This window comes from Rattus norvegicus, chromosome 14, assembly GCF_021556685.1.
Source record: "Rattus norvegicus strain SHRSP/BbbUtx chromosome 14, alternate assembly SHRSP_T2T, whole genome shotgun sequence".
NCBI lineage: Eukaryota > Metazoa > Chordata > Mammalia > Rodentia > Muridae > Rattus > Rattus norvegicus.
In genome coordinates, this window is record NC_141547.1 from 43,424,474 (window position 1) to 43,441,826 (window position 17,353).

Genomic DNA, 17,353 nt, shown 5'->3' on the forward strand with positions numbered 1-17,353 from the left:
GGTCCAGAAGGCAACATGCTTTTTAAAGTCACCGCAGAGAGCCAGGCTTAGTAAAAGGAATTACATTTTTTTCCTTAAATAATAAAACTTTCTATTTACAAAGACACTGCTATAAGATATAGTCCGAAAGGCAGTACAAGAGTCTTCTAGACTGGACAAAAATCTTAGCTAGTATGGTAGCTTGTGCTCCTCTCAAAACAAAATCTAATAAAAAATTTATTTTTTAGTATTTTTTTCCAATAGTGAGAAATTAAAGCTAATATAATCAATTAACTGAAAATTTCACCATAGAAGGACACGAATAAAAAACCTAGGAAACACTTTAGAAATTGATTTCCTTCCTTCTGTTATTGCTGAGGCAGGATTTTGCTATGCGTTCCTGACTGGCCTGGAATAAGACTACATAGTCCAGGCTGGCTTTGAACTTAAAGCAACCTTCCTAAGTCTGTTTCTTGCTGGGATTGCAGACATGAGCTACTAACTTGGCTGGAACTGATGCACCTTTTCTTTTTTTTTTCTTTCTCTTTCTTTTCTTTCTTTCTTTTTTTTATTAAAGTTACATTTATTTATGTCTGTGTGCATAAGCACATGTGTGTTACTGTGTGTACGGAGGTCAGAGGACAACTCACAGGAGTCAGTTTTCTCCTTGTATCACGTGGGTTCTGGGGATCAAAGACAAGTCACCAGGCATGGTGGCCAGCGCCTTACCAGGTGAGTCATCTCTCTGGCCCCTGATATGGCTTCTTAGGTGATTTGAAGCTATGTTGCAACATGAATAACAGAAACCACAACATATAAAGCATCTTCCTTTCTGGATCCTGTGGTGTCTTACAAGTATTTGGCAAACAATATACCAGGTCACTACTGAAGAATGTGTCCAATTCATTCCTCACTGATTTAAACTGTAAAGAATTCGTAAGTAATCTTTCCAAGTGCTATTTTCTTACCTGGTCCTGGTCTAGAACATGAACTTATTTCATTTTTCACAACTATCTTTTGCAATATTCTTGTGTCCATTTCATAGATCCAGAAATGGAAGCAAAGTCAGGCCAGGTCTTACACAAGGCTGCATGGCCAGCAAGGGAGAGCAGGTGGGAGGCAGGGCTTTCTTCCTAAGTAACTTGTCTCGCTAAGGGAGGCTGAAGGAACTGTAGGGTGCCATTAGCCCTTGGTTCTGAACTGTCACCTCAGGGCCTTTATGAAGCTAATATCATGTTTTATTATATATTAGAATATAAATATATTGTAACAGATAGATGCAATCTATTTTCTTTGAGAAAAGATGACCAGAAGTTCGAGGTTTGTTTGCTTATTTCTGGCTACTGCTTGTTATATAAATTACTTCTAATTTATTGTACTCTAAACTCATTTTCTTGCCCTACCACCCTGAGGGTTAGGCATCATTATCCACACTTTAAAGAAGAAGGACCTAAGCTGAGAGAGGTCAAAGGACATGCCCAAGGTCACAAACAGGTGGGATCTGAATCCAGATGTGCCTCAACCCCTCCCCCCCCAGTCTTGCTATGTAGCCCTGGCTAACCTAGAACTTGTTATTTGGGCCAGGCTGACCTTGAACTCCAGCACTCCTCCTGTCTGCCTCTTGAGAGCCGGCTAGTCTATGCCCTTCAACTGCTAGTCTGTGTCTGCAGGCTCCCTTCCCCTCTGACTCTGAACTTAGCCCCACATTCTGTTCTGTTCCCCATCTGCAGTCGTCAGCTCCTCACAGAGAGGAGAGGTCCATGCAGGAACTAGAAGATCAATGTGCTTCAAGGTCCTCATGTGGGAAATAGAGAAAATAACGGTACTAGTCTATAAGATAGATTGTTGAGAGGGTTAAATGAGGTAATACAGGTCAGGAGCTTGGGACAGCACCTGGGCAACATGAACAAGCAACAAACGACATCTACTTTCCTTTTTACAGTTTGTAAGTTATACACAGCCTTTTCTCTTTGGACACATTTAGACTTTGAATTATTTAGCAGTGCTACAACACCATGCCTTTTTTATACCTCCACTGAATGCAGGATGAAAGTGGTTTTGAAGTTAATGAGTACTCAGGGGCTCTGAAAGCTGAATGTCTACACGTCAGGAGAGGAAGCCACGTGGTGCCTGGCGCTGCCAAGTCTGACTGTAGAGAAGGGTGACTGCCTGTTCTCTTTGCTGTCATACCTCCAGGGCTGCCACCGGGCAGTTGGATGCCAGGTACAGGTCCTGAGCCAGGTTGAAGTCATTAGTAAACATGGCGAGATGTCCTGCCAAAAGATTGTAGTCCTCAATTCCCTACAAGGAAAAGCAGTGTCGTGAGAAGAAATATAAGGCTTTCACTTTCAAAGGCTTTGCTCAGGAGGAAGAGCTATCAGACCACCTATTCAGTTGTTTGAATTGAGACGAAAACGTAAAAAGCTGAGTAAGCCACATCTATGCTGTGATCTAGTGACTCATGAACTACTGCATACCTTTATTTGTTCCAAGGACATCACGGTGCCAACGTCCCCCATCGTCCGGGAAACTCGAATGGCAAACTCCACCTCCATGTGATGCAGACAGGCTCTGGCCAGCTCACTCCACGAAGTGCGGTCGTTTAGCATTTTGCATATATCCCAAGCATCAGGAAACCTAGGGTTGAGTGCACAAACTGAACCACTGCTCTGCCTGTCGCCTAGTAAGGACTCTTGGACAGCATGTCACCAGACATTACATGCTAGGGAAATCTCAAAACATTTCTTAACCTATAATTAGCACTTGCAAGTTATGGAAGACAAACGGTTTTTCTTTGCATTGTTTTCTTACCGTCTTGATGTATGTGTGTGGAGTGTATGTATGTATGTGCAGCTGTGTGTGTCCACAGAGGCTGGAGGAGGACATAAAGTATCCTGCTCTAGCCCCTTAATCGCCTGAGACAGAGACTTAGGCTGAGTGTGGATCTCATGGCTTTGGAATAAGGCTGGCTAGGCAGCCCCAGACACATGTATGTGGGGGTGTGAGCTCAGGTTCCCAGGCTGGTGCAACATCTTCTACCCCCTTTCTTACCTTCTTCATAGTCAGAATTTACTCTCTGTAATCAGCCCCTTCCCACCACCAATTAACACCTAATTCTAACTTTTAAAATTCCACATAGAGTTGGAAATTATTTTTGTTCTCACTTAAATATAATAAGGCTGGGCATGGTGGCACATACCTTTAATCCCAATACTTAGGAGACAGAGGCAGGAGGATCTCTGTGAGTTTGCGAATTTGTAGCTCAAACAACAAAACAAACCCACCCTCAACCCTACACAATGTATACAGTTCAGAGTTCAGCAAATAGATGTGCAGGCACAGATGTTCTCTGTTGCCACTCCTTCCCCATGACTCCTCCCCCTCCCTGTGTGTGTGTGTGTGTGTGTGTGTGTGTGTGTGTGTATGTGTGTGTGTTTAGATAAATACACAGTAATAGGTAGAGGAAAAATAGAAATCTATAAAACAGCAATTCTCAACCTGTTGGTTGTTGGTTGCAACCCCTTTGGAGGTCAAACCACCCTTTCATGGGGGTCTCCTAACACCTTCAGAAATGCATATTCCTTTATTCCCAGCACTCAAGAGGAAGAGGCAGTTGGATCTCTGTGTTCAAGGCCAGCCTAGCTTACAAAGTAAGTTCCAGGAAAGCCAGGGATGTTGTACATAGAAATCCTGTCTCAAAAAGCCAACAACAATAAAAAAGAAAACAGATATTTACATAACAATTCATAACAATAGCAAAATTATAAAGTTACAAAGTACCAACAAGGATAATTTATGGTTAGGGGTCACTACAAGATGAGGAACTGTATTAAAGGGTGACAACATTAGAAAGGTTGAGAAGCACTGCTCTAGAAGATGATGTTGTTAATCAGGACAGGTCTGAGGAGTTCAATGACTGGTAGGAAGTTATAAATACAGGTTTAAACTGAAGATAGATTTGTTTTATTCTGTTGACACAGGATCTTGCTATATAGGCCAGGCTGGCCTAAAACTTGAGATTATCTCAAGCGCTGGGACTGCAGGGCAGACCACTACCCTTGGCTACTGAGGACAGCTGACCTTTCTGTTTTGCTTTGAACTGTGCCAGGGATGGATCCCAGGGCCCCGAGCACAATAGGTGAGTGCCGTATACTAAGCTGAAGCCCTAGCCATGAAGACAGTGTCTGCAGCCAGTCTACGTGGGTGATAAGACTGACAATAATAATGGTGGGGAGAGTCATGTGTGAAGAGCAATTAGAGAACCCTGAGGAGTTACTCAGGACATGGTCAAAAGAATTAGAGCCACAAGAAACTCCCAGTTGCCCTACATAAGAAGGAAAAAAAAATAAGGAAAAAGGAATCTCAAGCAAGGCAAAAGTCAAACTTCACTGTTTAATTAGAACTTTCCAGTAACAGGGCTATTTGTGGCTCTGTGAGTTTTGCTCAGAGTAGAGCATTTATAAAGGCCATATCAGACAATAGTGCTTCCTTTAGAATCTACATGTGTTTTCACATCCATGGTCTTTATTATGTGTATATGTATACGTATGTGTGAACATGTTTGTGTATCTTAGGTGTACATGTATGTGTGGTACAGTGTGCACCGGAGGCCAGAGGACAATCTTGGGTATTGTTTCTCAAATGTCATCTACCCTTTCTTTGCTCTTGGGACAAAGTCTATAACTGACCCACACTTGTTATGCAGGCTGGGCTGACTGGTCAGAGAGCCCAGCAGCCCAGCTGTGCTTACGCCATTACACCCAGCTTCTTTCCAGCGTGGGTTCTGGGAACTAAACTCAGGTCCTCATGTTGTGAGCGAGCACCTTAACCCAAGCTGCCTCTCCTGCCGCTCATACCCATTATCTATTATCCATGAGCGAAGCTGTGCACGTCTGCTGGCTAGGCCACGAAGGCAAAGAGCTGCTCTGTCACTTCCGCTCCTACCTACCGCTTGAGCATCAGGGTCTGCATCAGCATTTGCCTCAGGTCAGGAGGCTCCGTGTCTTTTACGCTGTCAAGGAAGCTGTGGGTGCTGAGGTAGATGGAGTTGATTTTCCCACTCTGAGTCTGGCAGGTCAGCTCTCCATTGTATAACAGCAAAGGCTTGTGGGAGAAGGGCAGTTTAGTGCCACCAGCCAAAATGACCTTGGATCCTGTATCAGAAAGCAGACCACTTAACACTGCAGACTAACGCTTGGCCCAAACAGCAGAAAGCCTTCAACTTCACTACAACGGAAACTCATTTCTCAGTAAAAGTACAGTGAGTGATTGGTACCTTGGATGGTGTCCTTGTGAAACACATAGGTGTATACCTTGTCATCATCATAAGCAATGAATACACCTTTATCCATCGGCCAGTTCTCCCAAAGGACGCCTTTAATGGTTGGCGAGAAGTCTGGGATCTCATAGGTCGCGTCATTCACCTACAAATACGACTCACAAATTTGTCTCAAGTATCCAACATTACGAACCACCCGTTAAGAGGCTGCCTGAGGCCTCAGCAGCCATGGCTTCCCAGCCCGTCTCTGACCCAGCATCACTACCTCCACAACTGCTCAAACAGAATGATAACTACCGGGCAAATCCAGATTGTCATAAAGCTGGACTAGTTTATAAGAAAAACTGTAAGTTTAGACACGATGGCTCCAAGTTACTAAAACACTGCTACGATGTGTGGAACAACTTTCCAGTTTGTTTACTTTTGAGTCAAGACTTGAACAGCTGAGGCTAGCCTGGGCTACACAGAACAATAACATACAGTCTCCACAGCAACGTGTCCCCTGACATTGCTCACTAACAGGAAATTACAAAGAAGACAGCAAAGGACTTTAATCCTCAGCTCCCTGGAAGAGAAAACTTTACTTGGTGAATACTTCATTAAAAGAAACTTTTGAACAGGCATCGTGGCACACACCTTTAATCCCAGCCCTGAGGTAGAGGCAGGTGGGTCACCATGAGTTCAAGGCCAGAGTGGTCTATATATATAGCAAGTTCCGGGGCTACATAGTGGAGAGACCCTGTCTCAGAAACAGACGAAATGACAACCACACTCTTTCTTTACTGCATTAAAAACTTGAGCATCTTGAGTTTTTGTTTGGTTTCCTAGCACTGGAGACTGAGCCAGGGACAAACACTTTGCTAGACAAACATTTTGTCAGCACTGAGTTATACCTCAGCCCACATTTTCAAATTTTCTAGACTTACAGGACAGTAAACAAATCCATCACTTTTTTCATCAATGAAAACCAGTCTGGTTCCATTTGGATCAGGAAATAGTTTTTTCACACCAACAGGATGCCGGTAATCATTAACAAACTGCCAATCTTCGATGAAGAAATACTGAATAATGCCAGTCTAAAAAAAAAACAAAAACAAAAAGAAAAAAACCAAGGTCTCATCAAGGAGCTGTAAAATGTGGTTAAGAAAATACTGACTTTCCACAAAAAAATTATCCAGAAGATAATTTTGAAAGAAAAAATATTAATAATCTTGGTAAAGGAAGAGGCTAATGCATTTAATATATTTGGAAGGTATGGACTGTGGAGAAATAAAATGGGAATTCAGAAGTGACTGTAATGTGTTTAGTGATATGTGGTCACAATCACTAAATCATTATAGATTTCCGACTTGCTAGGGAAACTTTAAACCCAATTAAACAACACAATCTGTTGCACCGTCCCCACGGCAAGCCTGTGAGAGGTTGTCCAGGTCCTTGGCAAGTGTACATGAAGCAGACTCTTGCCTGCTCTCAGGGATGCACACAGCCATGCACTTCTGTTTAACTGACTCTGGACCGCCTGGCTATGGTTCTGCTCCTTGAGTCTAGTGAGACCGCAGACTCCAGGTAGCCGGCTGTGTGCCCATCTGGCTTGGCTGTGCGCACCCGCTGGAGCTTGACTCTACCCATGTACACCGCCACATCCACACCAGGGAGCTGCTCAGGGAGCACTGAGCCTGACAGGCTCCACTGGTGGGACCTACAGAACACAGAGGGAAAAAGTGTCTACACAACTCAAAATGTTTCCAGAGAGTTGGAGATGACTAACTTGTTCTTTGAGGAGTATTACCTGATATGAAAACTAGACAAAAGTACTATAGAAAACAAGAAACCAGGTAGTGCATGCCTTTAAATTCCAGCACCGGCAGGGACAAGTGGATCCCTGTGTGTTCAAGGCCATCTTGGTTTACACAGAACGTTCCAGGTCAGCCAGGGCTACATGGGAAGAGGCCACCTTGCAGAAAAGACTAAACAAAACAAAGACCTCCCAAACCTGAAATTGGGGTACAGTGGGATGGAGGGAGCTCAGCGGTTAAGGCCACTGGTTGCTCTTCCAGGGGACGGGTTCAATTCCCAGTACCAGTGGTGACACACAACTATCTGTAACTCTAATATGAGGGGATCTGACATCCTCTTCTGGCCTCAGAGGCCACATATGTGATACATGGAGATAATATGCAGGCAAAGCACCCATGCACATAGGATTTAAATTAAAAATATATTAAAAACGCAAACAAACAAACCCCCCAAAAACCGAGATTACATTTAAACCCAAGCTTTCGCAAGTGATCTTAACAATATGAAAAGGAGACTACGTTAGTACACATGAAGGAAAGCCCGGTTGGAAGAGCTACATGGTAACCAGCAGATAGCGGAGCTGACAGAGTCCCACAAGTCAGATTTGAGCCCAGCCTTTGCACTACACAATCAAAATTGCTTAAAATCAGCAAGTGCTCACGCCGCAGGCTCTACAGAAGTATATAAATGTCAGTCACTTTATTGTACTGGATTCAGTAAAAGGAAGGAAAAACAGGAAGAGGACGGAGACTGTAAAGTGAGAATTAGAACTTGTCCGTGCTCTGCCTTCCAGAAGCTAATACGTACATCAGTTCCATAGATGAGGAAATCACTAGTCAGGGCGTGGCATAAAATCCGGCACTTATCATCCACTGCTGGAAAGAGCCGGGTCTCACGTTCTTCCTGAGCATCCAACATTTCATTTTCTATCTAAAACATAAAGACGTCCCATGTAGGAGTTCATTGATTTATCTGAGTAAATCAGGTGTACAGCTAGGGAAAGTGTCTTTCCCCAGTTCAACTCCTCCCTTAGACTCTCCCTTAGGCCAGCCTATGCACAAAACAGCGGGCCCACAGAGGCATCTCTGAGCATCCTTTATTTAGTGGGAGATTTATATGCAGCTGCTGTCCAGCTGCAGATTTCCTTCCCACACGCAGAGTCAAGAAATAGATGTGTGCATAGATGCCCTGGTCTAGAACGCTGTCCTCAGAGGGGCCAGTCTCTGGAACAGCTCAAGAGGCAGTTTGGTGAATCCCTCCCTATGTGCAACATGGCCAGTTAGAGCAGTGATGGATCCCTATGTGCAACATGGCCAGTTAGAGCAGTGATGGATCCCTATGTGCAACATGGCCAGTTAGAGCAGTGATGGATCCCTATGTGCAACATGGCCAGTTAGAGCAGTGATGGATCCCTATGTGCAACATGGCCAGTTAGAGCAGTGATGGATCCCTATGTGCAACATGGCCACTTAGAGCAGTGATGGATCCCTATGTGCACCATGGCCACTTAGAGCAGTGAGTGCGTTCTCTTTAGGTGCTCACAGCTCACCTACAGTTCCATGTAGATGCAAATCACCACCCAGGCCATTTTATTACAGTGAATGCTGTGAGTAGCACTCTGGATACAGGCTTCCAGGACACGGTGATAAGAAGTCAACTGCGTCTTTTACCCACACGGGGTTCTAGCTAGTCTGCACATTCTTGTTTCCTGGCCAAGGGACTTGGGAATGGGACATCAAATTAGGCTTCCAGGATATGAAGATTATACTTACCAAATGTAACTGGATTTTGCCTTCAAACAGTGCAGCAGCATAGTCAGAATGAAGGCAGATGCTGGCTACTGTTCCCAGATATTCCACATCTTTTAACTTTTTGACAACTGTCATAATTTCAAAAACATTTAAACACATTAAATTATAGGTAAAAGCACTGCATTTATGCATTTGCAGATGATTGTTTAATGTATATTTGGCAAGGATCTTCTGAACTAAACCTTATTTCAGCCACTCTAAAGAAAACGCCTCTTTTAGCTGCCAAATAAGTTTACCCTTGGGGTACCCTAGTGGCCCAGGAGGAACAAAACAGTAACAAATAAAGATCACAAGCAACACAAATGATGCTTAAGTAACAAGAAGTCAACAGTTTCCTACTTAAGATGTCACTTCCTGGGCTTTTTATCCGATCCAGAGTTGGGAAAAGAAAGACCAAGTTCCCCTTATATGTTAATAGCATTATTCAAAGAACAAAACCAAGAAGGAGGCTGTCGGTTATGCACTTTCTGCTTATGTGTGCCTCAACAACGGCACTGTGTGGAGTGAGGCCACTCACTTAATTTCACCTCCTGTGCTTCTTGATCCCTTTAAAGTAACTTTATCTTCCAGAGAGTCAAGTTCACAGGGTAGCTAAGTCCTTTAGCAGAGACAGAAAGGGACCTCAAAGCCAGGGCCTCCGTAATGGAAACTCTCATACCATGCTGTCTTTACTACAGGAGCAAAGAACACAGTCTGTCTAGAAGTCATGTAAAGATTTTAGAGTGGAAACAAAGTTAAGAAATATGTCAGAATGAAGACAAGTGGAGGACTCAGGTTTAGACATCACTTCTAGAGCTTTTCAAATGCCACAGAAATGGAACTCCGTACAAGAACACACATGGATTTAGACTTGCCATTTTCACCAAGGACATAAAACCAAGCTCGATTGTTCATCCCCACGGCCAGATGATAGAGCCCTACTGCGACAAAGTTGGGTTCAACATCCACAGAAACTGTGATTGGCGGTTCCTACAACACAGTATTAGAATAGTAGTGGACTAACTGCTACAGCTGCTTTGACTTATACACAAAGGACAGACCATACAGTTTACATACTCCTTCAATGAGGTTGGCCACGGTGACCTCAAGGAGGGAGGTGAGATATGCAATCCTTGTGTGACAGGCGTCCCCGAGGATGGGCAGCTTGGTCAGGAAGACATGCAGTGAGCCTCTCTGGGTAGATAGTGCCAGCAACTGACCATCGTCAGTCCAGGATAAGGTACCGAGCCCTAAAACAATTTGTAAAATAAACTCTCATTCAAAAATACAATATACTGCTGCAGACAAGCAAATAAACATATTCTTGTAAAGGCATAAACACTTTAGACATTTTCTCCCTAAATCATTTTGCCATTTCACTATCCATTATTAAGAGAATATGGGGGGGCTGGAGAGATGGCTCAGCGGTTAAGAGCACCCGACTACTCTTCCAGAGGTCCTGAGTTCAATTCCCAGCAACCACATGGTGGCTCACAACCATCTGTAAAGAGATCCGATGCCCTCTTCTGGTGTGTCTGAAGACAGCTACAGTGTACTTATATATAATAAATGAATAAATCTTAAAAAAAAAAAAGAGAATATGGGTGCTGAGTCATTTCCCTGTGGCTCGAACAAAAGGATACATGCTTTGTACAACTGGGATTGGGGTAAAGTTTGCTATATACTTCTGATCCAAAAGTGTACTTCCAACTGTTTAGTCCAGTAGTACGATTTAACCCAATTCCTAAAAGAAACTATTTTAAGGTGCTTCAGGGAAAGGTTTTAATTTTAATTCCTTCCACAAGAATGCAAAGCACACAACTATCATGATTCTTCCCAACGACGACGACAAAATACCAACTGGCTTCAGCAAGGTCAATACCTTTATTCTCATCATCCAGATTAATTATAGCATACATGTCTCTCAGTTCTGTCAGATCATGGATTTTTATGCTGAAAAGTAAAGAAAAAGGAGCATAGATTTGTACGGGCCTCATTCTGGCTTTCTTATATATTATTTCAGTCACATCCTGCCCTCCCACTCCAGGCCCTGCTGTTGGACCCTCCCTCCCCTCTTTCATCCTTCTGTGTGTTCTTTTCTCTGCAGCGACAGCTCGACAGCTCAGAGTCAATGGCCTCCTCACCGGCCTCTATCTGTGCTCTGGAGCCCACTTTCAGGTCAGGCTGCTGTGTGTACTGGCTAGGAAAGATTGGCAGACAAATGGAGGATGCCCTGCTGAGTTGGTGGCACTCTAAATTCTGGTCTTGTCCTTTAATTGGACTGTTATTACTAGCTTTCAAAGCCCTTCGGTCTGTATACCCGTCCTGGTTTATAGCTGGATAGGGGAGAGGCAGGTGGAGTGTGCCCCATGTAATCTGAAATGCCCATTTTAGTGTCAAGATTGACTTTCTAGCATAGTCCACTTTATTCTTTTGCTCTGAGGCATACGACCTTTAGATGTCTTTGTTCCACAACCTTGCTATTTCACTATACGGTATCAAGAGATGTGAGCGCTGACCATGTGAGTATGGACAAGGAAGTAGAGAACTTAAAAGCTTTTCTCGGGGTTGGGGATTTAGCTCAGTGGTGGAGCGCTTGCCTAGCAAGCACAAGGCCCTGGGTTCGGTCCCCAGCTCTGGAAAAAAAAAAAAAGCTTTTCTCATTGTAAACATGTTCAAAGAGTCCGAGAAAGTGTGTGGGTCACATGCACATCAACTGCAAAGTTTTGCTGATTCTCTTGAGTATCCCCCACATTCCCAGAAATATGTGACTTTAACTAACCAGTTATCTCCACATGTGGCAGCTTTGTTCAGAGTCTGTGACAATGCCACACTGGTTAGATTATCCTTATGGTCACGAGTCTTAAATATCTCTTGTCCAACTTCTGGAAAGTGAGTAGAAATAGCCAAAAACGTTCCACGGGAAAAACCAATCATGATGTAGCCATCTCCATACCTATGGCAGCAAAGTGATAAAGGATTAAAAAGGAGACACGCTATCGAGGGCAAAATGACAAAAACCTAAATGTGATACAATAGAATTCATCAAGGCCCTACTATGTATCAGACAACATGGTGCTACACATAAACTCAGACTGCAATGAGAAAAACGCCTTATACAGAACACAAGGTTATCATATACAGAATACAAGGTTATCATATACAGAATACAAGGTTATCATATACAGAATACAAGTCCATATTATAGATGGACTTAGACATAATAGGCAAGAGAAAAACACGTTTTCTCTATAATTAGGTTTTTACGTACCAGCTATAGCAGACGATGTTGCCATAGGCTTGCTGAAACTCCAGATCAACCGGGTTATCGGGTTCATTCAGATGAAAGAGAAACAACATTTTCTTGCCAACTACCGCACTTATCTACCAGAAAAGATCAGGAGATGGGCGGAATGAATTACTCGGCATCTCATGAGAAGACCAACAAACAAGTCCCAACAGCTGAACCCCATTACGAACACAGCGAAGCAAAGCTGGATGTGCTAAAACTGCTAACACTAGTATAAAACCTAACTAACAACGATGTTGTCTGGCCAAGGCCTTTGGCTTTAGGATTTTCACTGTACTCTCTGAGTACAGTCTTTCGAAGCCTCTGTGCCTCTCCTCGGATCTTGGGCTGTTTAGGAGAGTGACTCGGGCATAATTTTTCTGCACTTTGGTGTACAGAATCTTTCACTCTAAGAGGCCGCTTGGCTTGTGAGGCAGCCAGGTGAGATGTGCATTCCTATGGGTAAGCCGGCTGATTTCAGCATCACTCTCCATCACTTGCTGTGTGGCTGTGTGATCCCTGTGTTCAAACTACAGTTGTCACCGGAGGGCACCCTAATGTCAGGGAGGGAAGTGCATCCTAACTTACGTTAGAGATGACACCTTGCTGTATTTCCTGGATTCTAAAATGTCATCAAGCACAACAGTATCAATTTAAAACATAGTCTTTCAGGAAATAAACACCACCTCCTTACACATTTTCATGTTGATTATGAAAATTATCAGAACTCTAGGATCCTGCACGGAAATTGTACCTGTTATAGAAACATAAGCTATGATTTTCAGAGCTCTGTTTACCATTTGACAATGTGAAAAAAATCTTAAATCACATAGAAATCAGCATTTCTATTCTTAAAGGGACTTCTATGTCTCGCTGCCATAGGAATGGGCACAGAAACCCCAGCCATAAGAGGAAATGTCCTCATCTGCTGGGATGTGAGGCAAATAGCAATGACAAATACAGTTTTTTAGGTCTGAGAGACTAAGGCTTATCTTGCTTAAAGAAACAATAAATTTATCAAAGTCCAAGGCAGATGAGAAAAGGAAGTTGAATACTCTGCGAAACTAGCAAACAGTGTGGGCGTGGGCTTGAACTTGGATGCTTACTGTGCTTTCGGCAGAGGAGATCCGCTCATCTGTCTTGCTTGTGGAGAACTTTATGTCACTTGGCTCTGATTTCACTGGTGTCTACAGGGGCAAGAAGTGTCATCACCGTGAACAAACTCAATAATCAAATCACTCTCACCAGGCTGGAGCTCAGCGACAGGACACGCGCTGAGCATGTCTGAAGTCCTAGTTTCAGTTCACAATTCCTTCCCTCTCTAAAAGAAACCTTAGAGATTAATTCCAGATATCATTAATAAAGCATAAAGTTTGCTTCTGTTTATGACTAATTTTGGATTGTAAACCCTAGAATCATGTCACAAATACCTAGAAATTTTGGATGAATTAGAACATGTCCTTTTAAGGAGACAGAAAAGCTCAAGGAAGAATTTACAGAGCTCATCGGCAGATGCCCCACTGAAAGCAGAGCGGGTGTGAGCATGCTCAGGCTGCAGCCCGGCACAGCCTGGAGACAGGGGGCAGCAGGGAAGCCTACTTCCTGGGTGGTGGTCTGGTCAGGAAAAACATGTTCATTTCAAAAATGCAACCCTCAACCTGCCTTCCTATCCTTATTAGTGGCCCGGGGTTCCAGTTTACACACTAAGCAGTCTGGAAGTTCCCGCAGGGGGAATTTCTATAAAAAGCTGAAGGAGCCAGGCCCATCATAGCATAAAGTACCCAGCCAAGTGCTCCACCGACAAACTGACCACAGTGAGCTTAAAGTAATGTAATTCACAGAGGAGTAAGACATCCACAGTCTCCAAAACACAACCAAGAGAGAGAGAGAGAGAGAGAGAGAGAGAGAGAGAGAGAGAGAGCGCAAATGAGGTTATATAATAAACACTTTAAAGAGACAGGAGGTTACTCATAAAAAGGAGAAAAGGCACATTTAGAAGTTTTGGAAGACTGTATTTTTATTTTTCAATAGCTTTTTTTTAAAAAAAGATTTGCTTTATGTGTATGATTCTGCTTGCATGTGTGTCCACACACCATGCGTGTGCCTGGTGCCCTCAGTCCTAAGAGGGCGTTGAAACTGAAGTGACGACGTACTGTAGACTTCTGTGTGGGTGCTGGGAATTGAACCCCACCCTGAACAAGAGCAAGCGCTCGTAACTGCGGAGCCATCTCTGCAGCTGGCAGACTGTACTGTGTGCTGCAGGACACCCATTTGCTGGGTGAAGTTCTGGAAATGGTGTTGTTTGGCTGGTACTGCCTGTATAGTTTTGTCTGCTTTTCTCAAAGGTCCATCCTGAAGGGCATTATCATTTTTATCTATAGCTTCCCCAATAGAATATGCGGTCACATCAAATGTCATCTGTCAGCGTGACAGGTGAGGATGATGTCTCAGCATGGCTCTCATATTCTATGATGCTGAGTTTCATCATTATTGTGTAATAATTATTTTACACATGCATACATTGTCTTTTCATATAGTTCAATCAGAGTTTTAAAAGAACAACTGAGTATTTTATAAAAATAAAATGTAGAATTAACAAAACTTAAGATTTCCAGGAGGCTGAGGCAGAAGGATGGCCATGTGTTTAAAACCAGCCTGGGTTATGTAATGAGTCCCAGGCCAGCCTGGGCTATAGAGTGAGGCCTTGTCTCAAATGCAAATGCAGTTGTCTGGATTCGAAGCTCAGGGGTAGGGCACTGGCATAGCACACAACTCTAGGTTCAATCCCTAAAGCTGCAAAACCAAAACAAGACGGACGTCCAAAGTGGTCTCTAGCCTCCAGAAGGAAGATACGTGCTGAGCAGAGTAACAGAAGTGAAAGCACACAAGGGATGCTGGAGTGATTTTCTGAACCACAACAGAGACACAGCAAAAGAGGCAAAACACGTGAGGTGCACTTCGCCTAGCACGGGACACCTTCAGTGAGAGCCCTAACTTTGGAAGGAGACTTCTTAAGGTTAGGAAGTGGAAACAATTATCTTGCAAGCACATACTGGCAAATGTAATGATCTCCTGTGATGCACTGTAGAAAATATATCCCAAGATCATTTCATGACTCTTGGGAACAAAAAGTGCAAGTAGGCACTGGGGATGTCCAGTGCGGGTACCTGGGTCAGGGCCGCGCAGCACGTAAGCAGTGTATCTACTGTTCCGTTTCTAAAGGGCACCAGAAAGAATGATCAAAACTGTAAGGTTACTAGAACTCATGTCAGAGTAAACAGTGTTGAGAATGCCAGAAGATTCTTAAAGACTATTCTAGTCTGAGGCAGTGACATGGCTCGATGGATAAAAGGTGTTTGACATATGTGCCCAACGACCTGAGCTTGAGTCCCAGAATCCATAAAAAGGCAGAAGTTCTCACTGACCCACAAAGTTGTTCTCTACTCTCCATTCTTGTGACATAGCACACTTATGCACTCATGTGCATAAGTACATCACATGTGCACACGTGCCCGAGCACATATGCCGGTGTGACCACATGACTGAGCTGTGGCCCATTTAAAAGACAGCAATGGAAACAAACATGGCTGCTTTTGGCCCAGCTCCTTCACTGATTTCTTGTGTTTTGCCTCCCTTCCTCCTTTCCCTGGGCTGAAATGCAGATGTCATCTGGGGCCAGTAGCTTCCAGCGGGCAAATAAGGATGCATCCTAGAAGAGGGCAGAAGCTGGGGTGGAAGGGAGCCAGCATCCTGGGTAACCCACCCACTTCTCTACTGCTACACGAGGAAGCCAGGAGAACACACCACCACAGCTGTCATGGCCTTACATAATGCGGGACTTGCAATCGCTTACTATTTACTTACTTATTTACTGGTGCTAAGGACCGAGCACAGGGCCTCGTGAACTGAGCACACACCTTTGGGATAAACTTCGCCTGCACTCTGTCTGATTTAGGTTGTTTTCTGTCTCTTAAAGATTCATAGTCTAAAGTTTTACTGATTGCTACCACTGATTGCCCAAAGCTATAAGGAAGGCATAAAAGCTGTACCACAAAATTTGGTAACCTATCAGGAAAGGCCATGTGTCTTTTAGGAGACTACCTAGTATCACGGCAGGGGTGTGTGTGAATAGGAAAGTCATAGTGAAGGTGAAGAATGTCTTACAACAACCTTTGCTTAGTTATAAGAGTCCCAAAAAGCTACACGAATTCCTTCCTGTCCACACTCCATCACCTCCTACTACGCTCCACCTCTTCAAAGGTTTCCCTACTTCTCCACAGTATGTACATGAAAGACCAAACTTCAGACACACGAACCCTGGGGCAACAAACCACATTCAACCACAGCACGGGAGAGATCCACCTGGCAAGGGATTGGGACTTACAGTGTACAGTGTGATTTTGCATAGGAACAGAAATCTGCAAGGAGCTGAACTCTACCAACATCTATGTGAGTAAGCTTAGAAACGGCCTTGTGGGAGATCCTGCATCTGGACTCCTTGTCAACAACAATGAAACACTGATGTTTTAAGCTTCTACATTTTGAGATATTTTGTTATACAGCAGCAGCTGATGAATGCATCCCATTTCCAGTTGTGGGTATAGTACAGACCAAGGAGGGTTTATCCATGCGCCTAAGCAGACATTGCAGCATTTCAGCCAGTACAGCCTAGCACAGACAGTACACAAGGGAACCGAGGTATAGACTACACAGTACACAAGGGCACCGAGGTATAGACTACACAGTACACTAGGGCACCGAGGTATAGACTACACAGTACACAAGGGCACTGAGGTATAGACTATACAGTACACTAGGGCACCGAGGTATAGACTACACAGTACACTAGGGCACCGAGGTATAGACTACACAGTACACTAGGGCGCTGAGGTATAGACTACACAGTACACTAGGGCACTGAGGTATAGACTACACAGTACACTAGGGCACCGAGGTATAGACTATACAGTACACTAGGGCACTGAGGTATAGACTATACAGTACACTAGGGTGCTGAGGTATAGACTACACAGTACACTAGGGCGCTGAGGTATAGACTACACAGTACACTAGGGCACTGAGGTATAGACTACACAGTACACAAGGGCACTGAGGTATAGACTATACAGTACACTAGGGTGCTGAGGTATAGACTACACAGTACACTAGGGCGCTGAGGTATAGACTACACAGTACACTAGGGCACTGAGGTATAGACTA

At 43.9% G+C, this 17,353-nt stretch overlaps 1 protein-coding gene across 1 annotated transcript in view; it reads right to left on the bottom strand.

Moving 5' to 3' along the window:
* The window catches only part of Wdr19 (WD repeat domain 19), a 62,342-nt gene that overhangs the window by 25,433 nt on the left and 19,556 nt on the right, over window positions 1-17,353 (bottom strand). Inside the window, 13 exon segments of the mRNA NM_001191679.2 lie at window positions 2,170-2,280; window positions 2,457-2,616; window positions 4,928-5,132; window positions 5,255-5,402; window positions 6,184-6,333; window positions 7,862-7,984; window positions 8,827-8,933; window positions 9,720-9,834; window positions 9,922-10,094; window positions 10,727-10,797; window positions 11,627-11,800; window positions 12,116-12,228; window positions 13,240-13,320. Coding sequence (NP_001178608.2) covers window positions 2,170-2,280; window positions 2,457-2,616; window positions 4,928-5,132; window positions 5,255-5,402; window positions 6,184-6,333; window positions 7,862-7,984; window positions 8,827-8,933; window positions 9,720-9,834; window positions 9,922-10,094; window positions 10,727-10,797; window positions 11,627-11,800; window positions 12,116-12,228; window positions 13,240-13,320 — 1,731 coding nt within the window.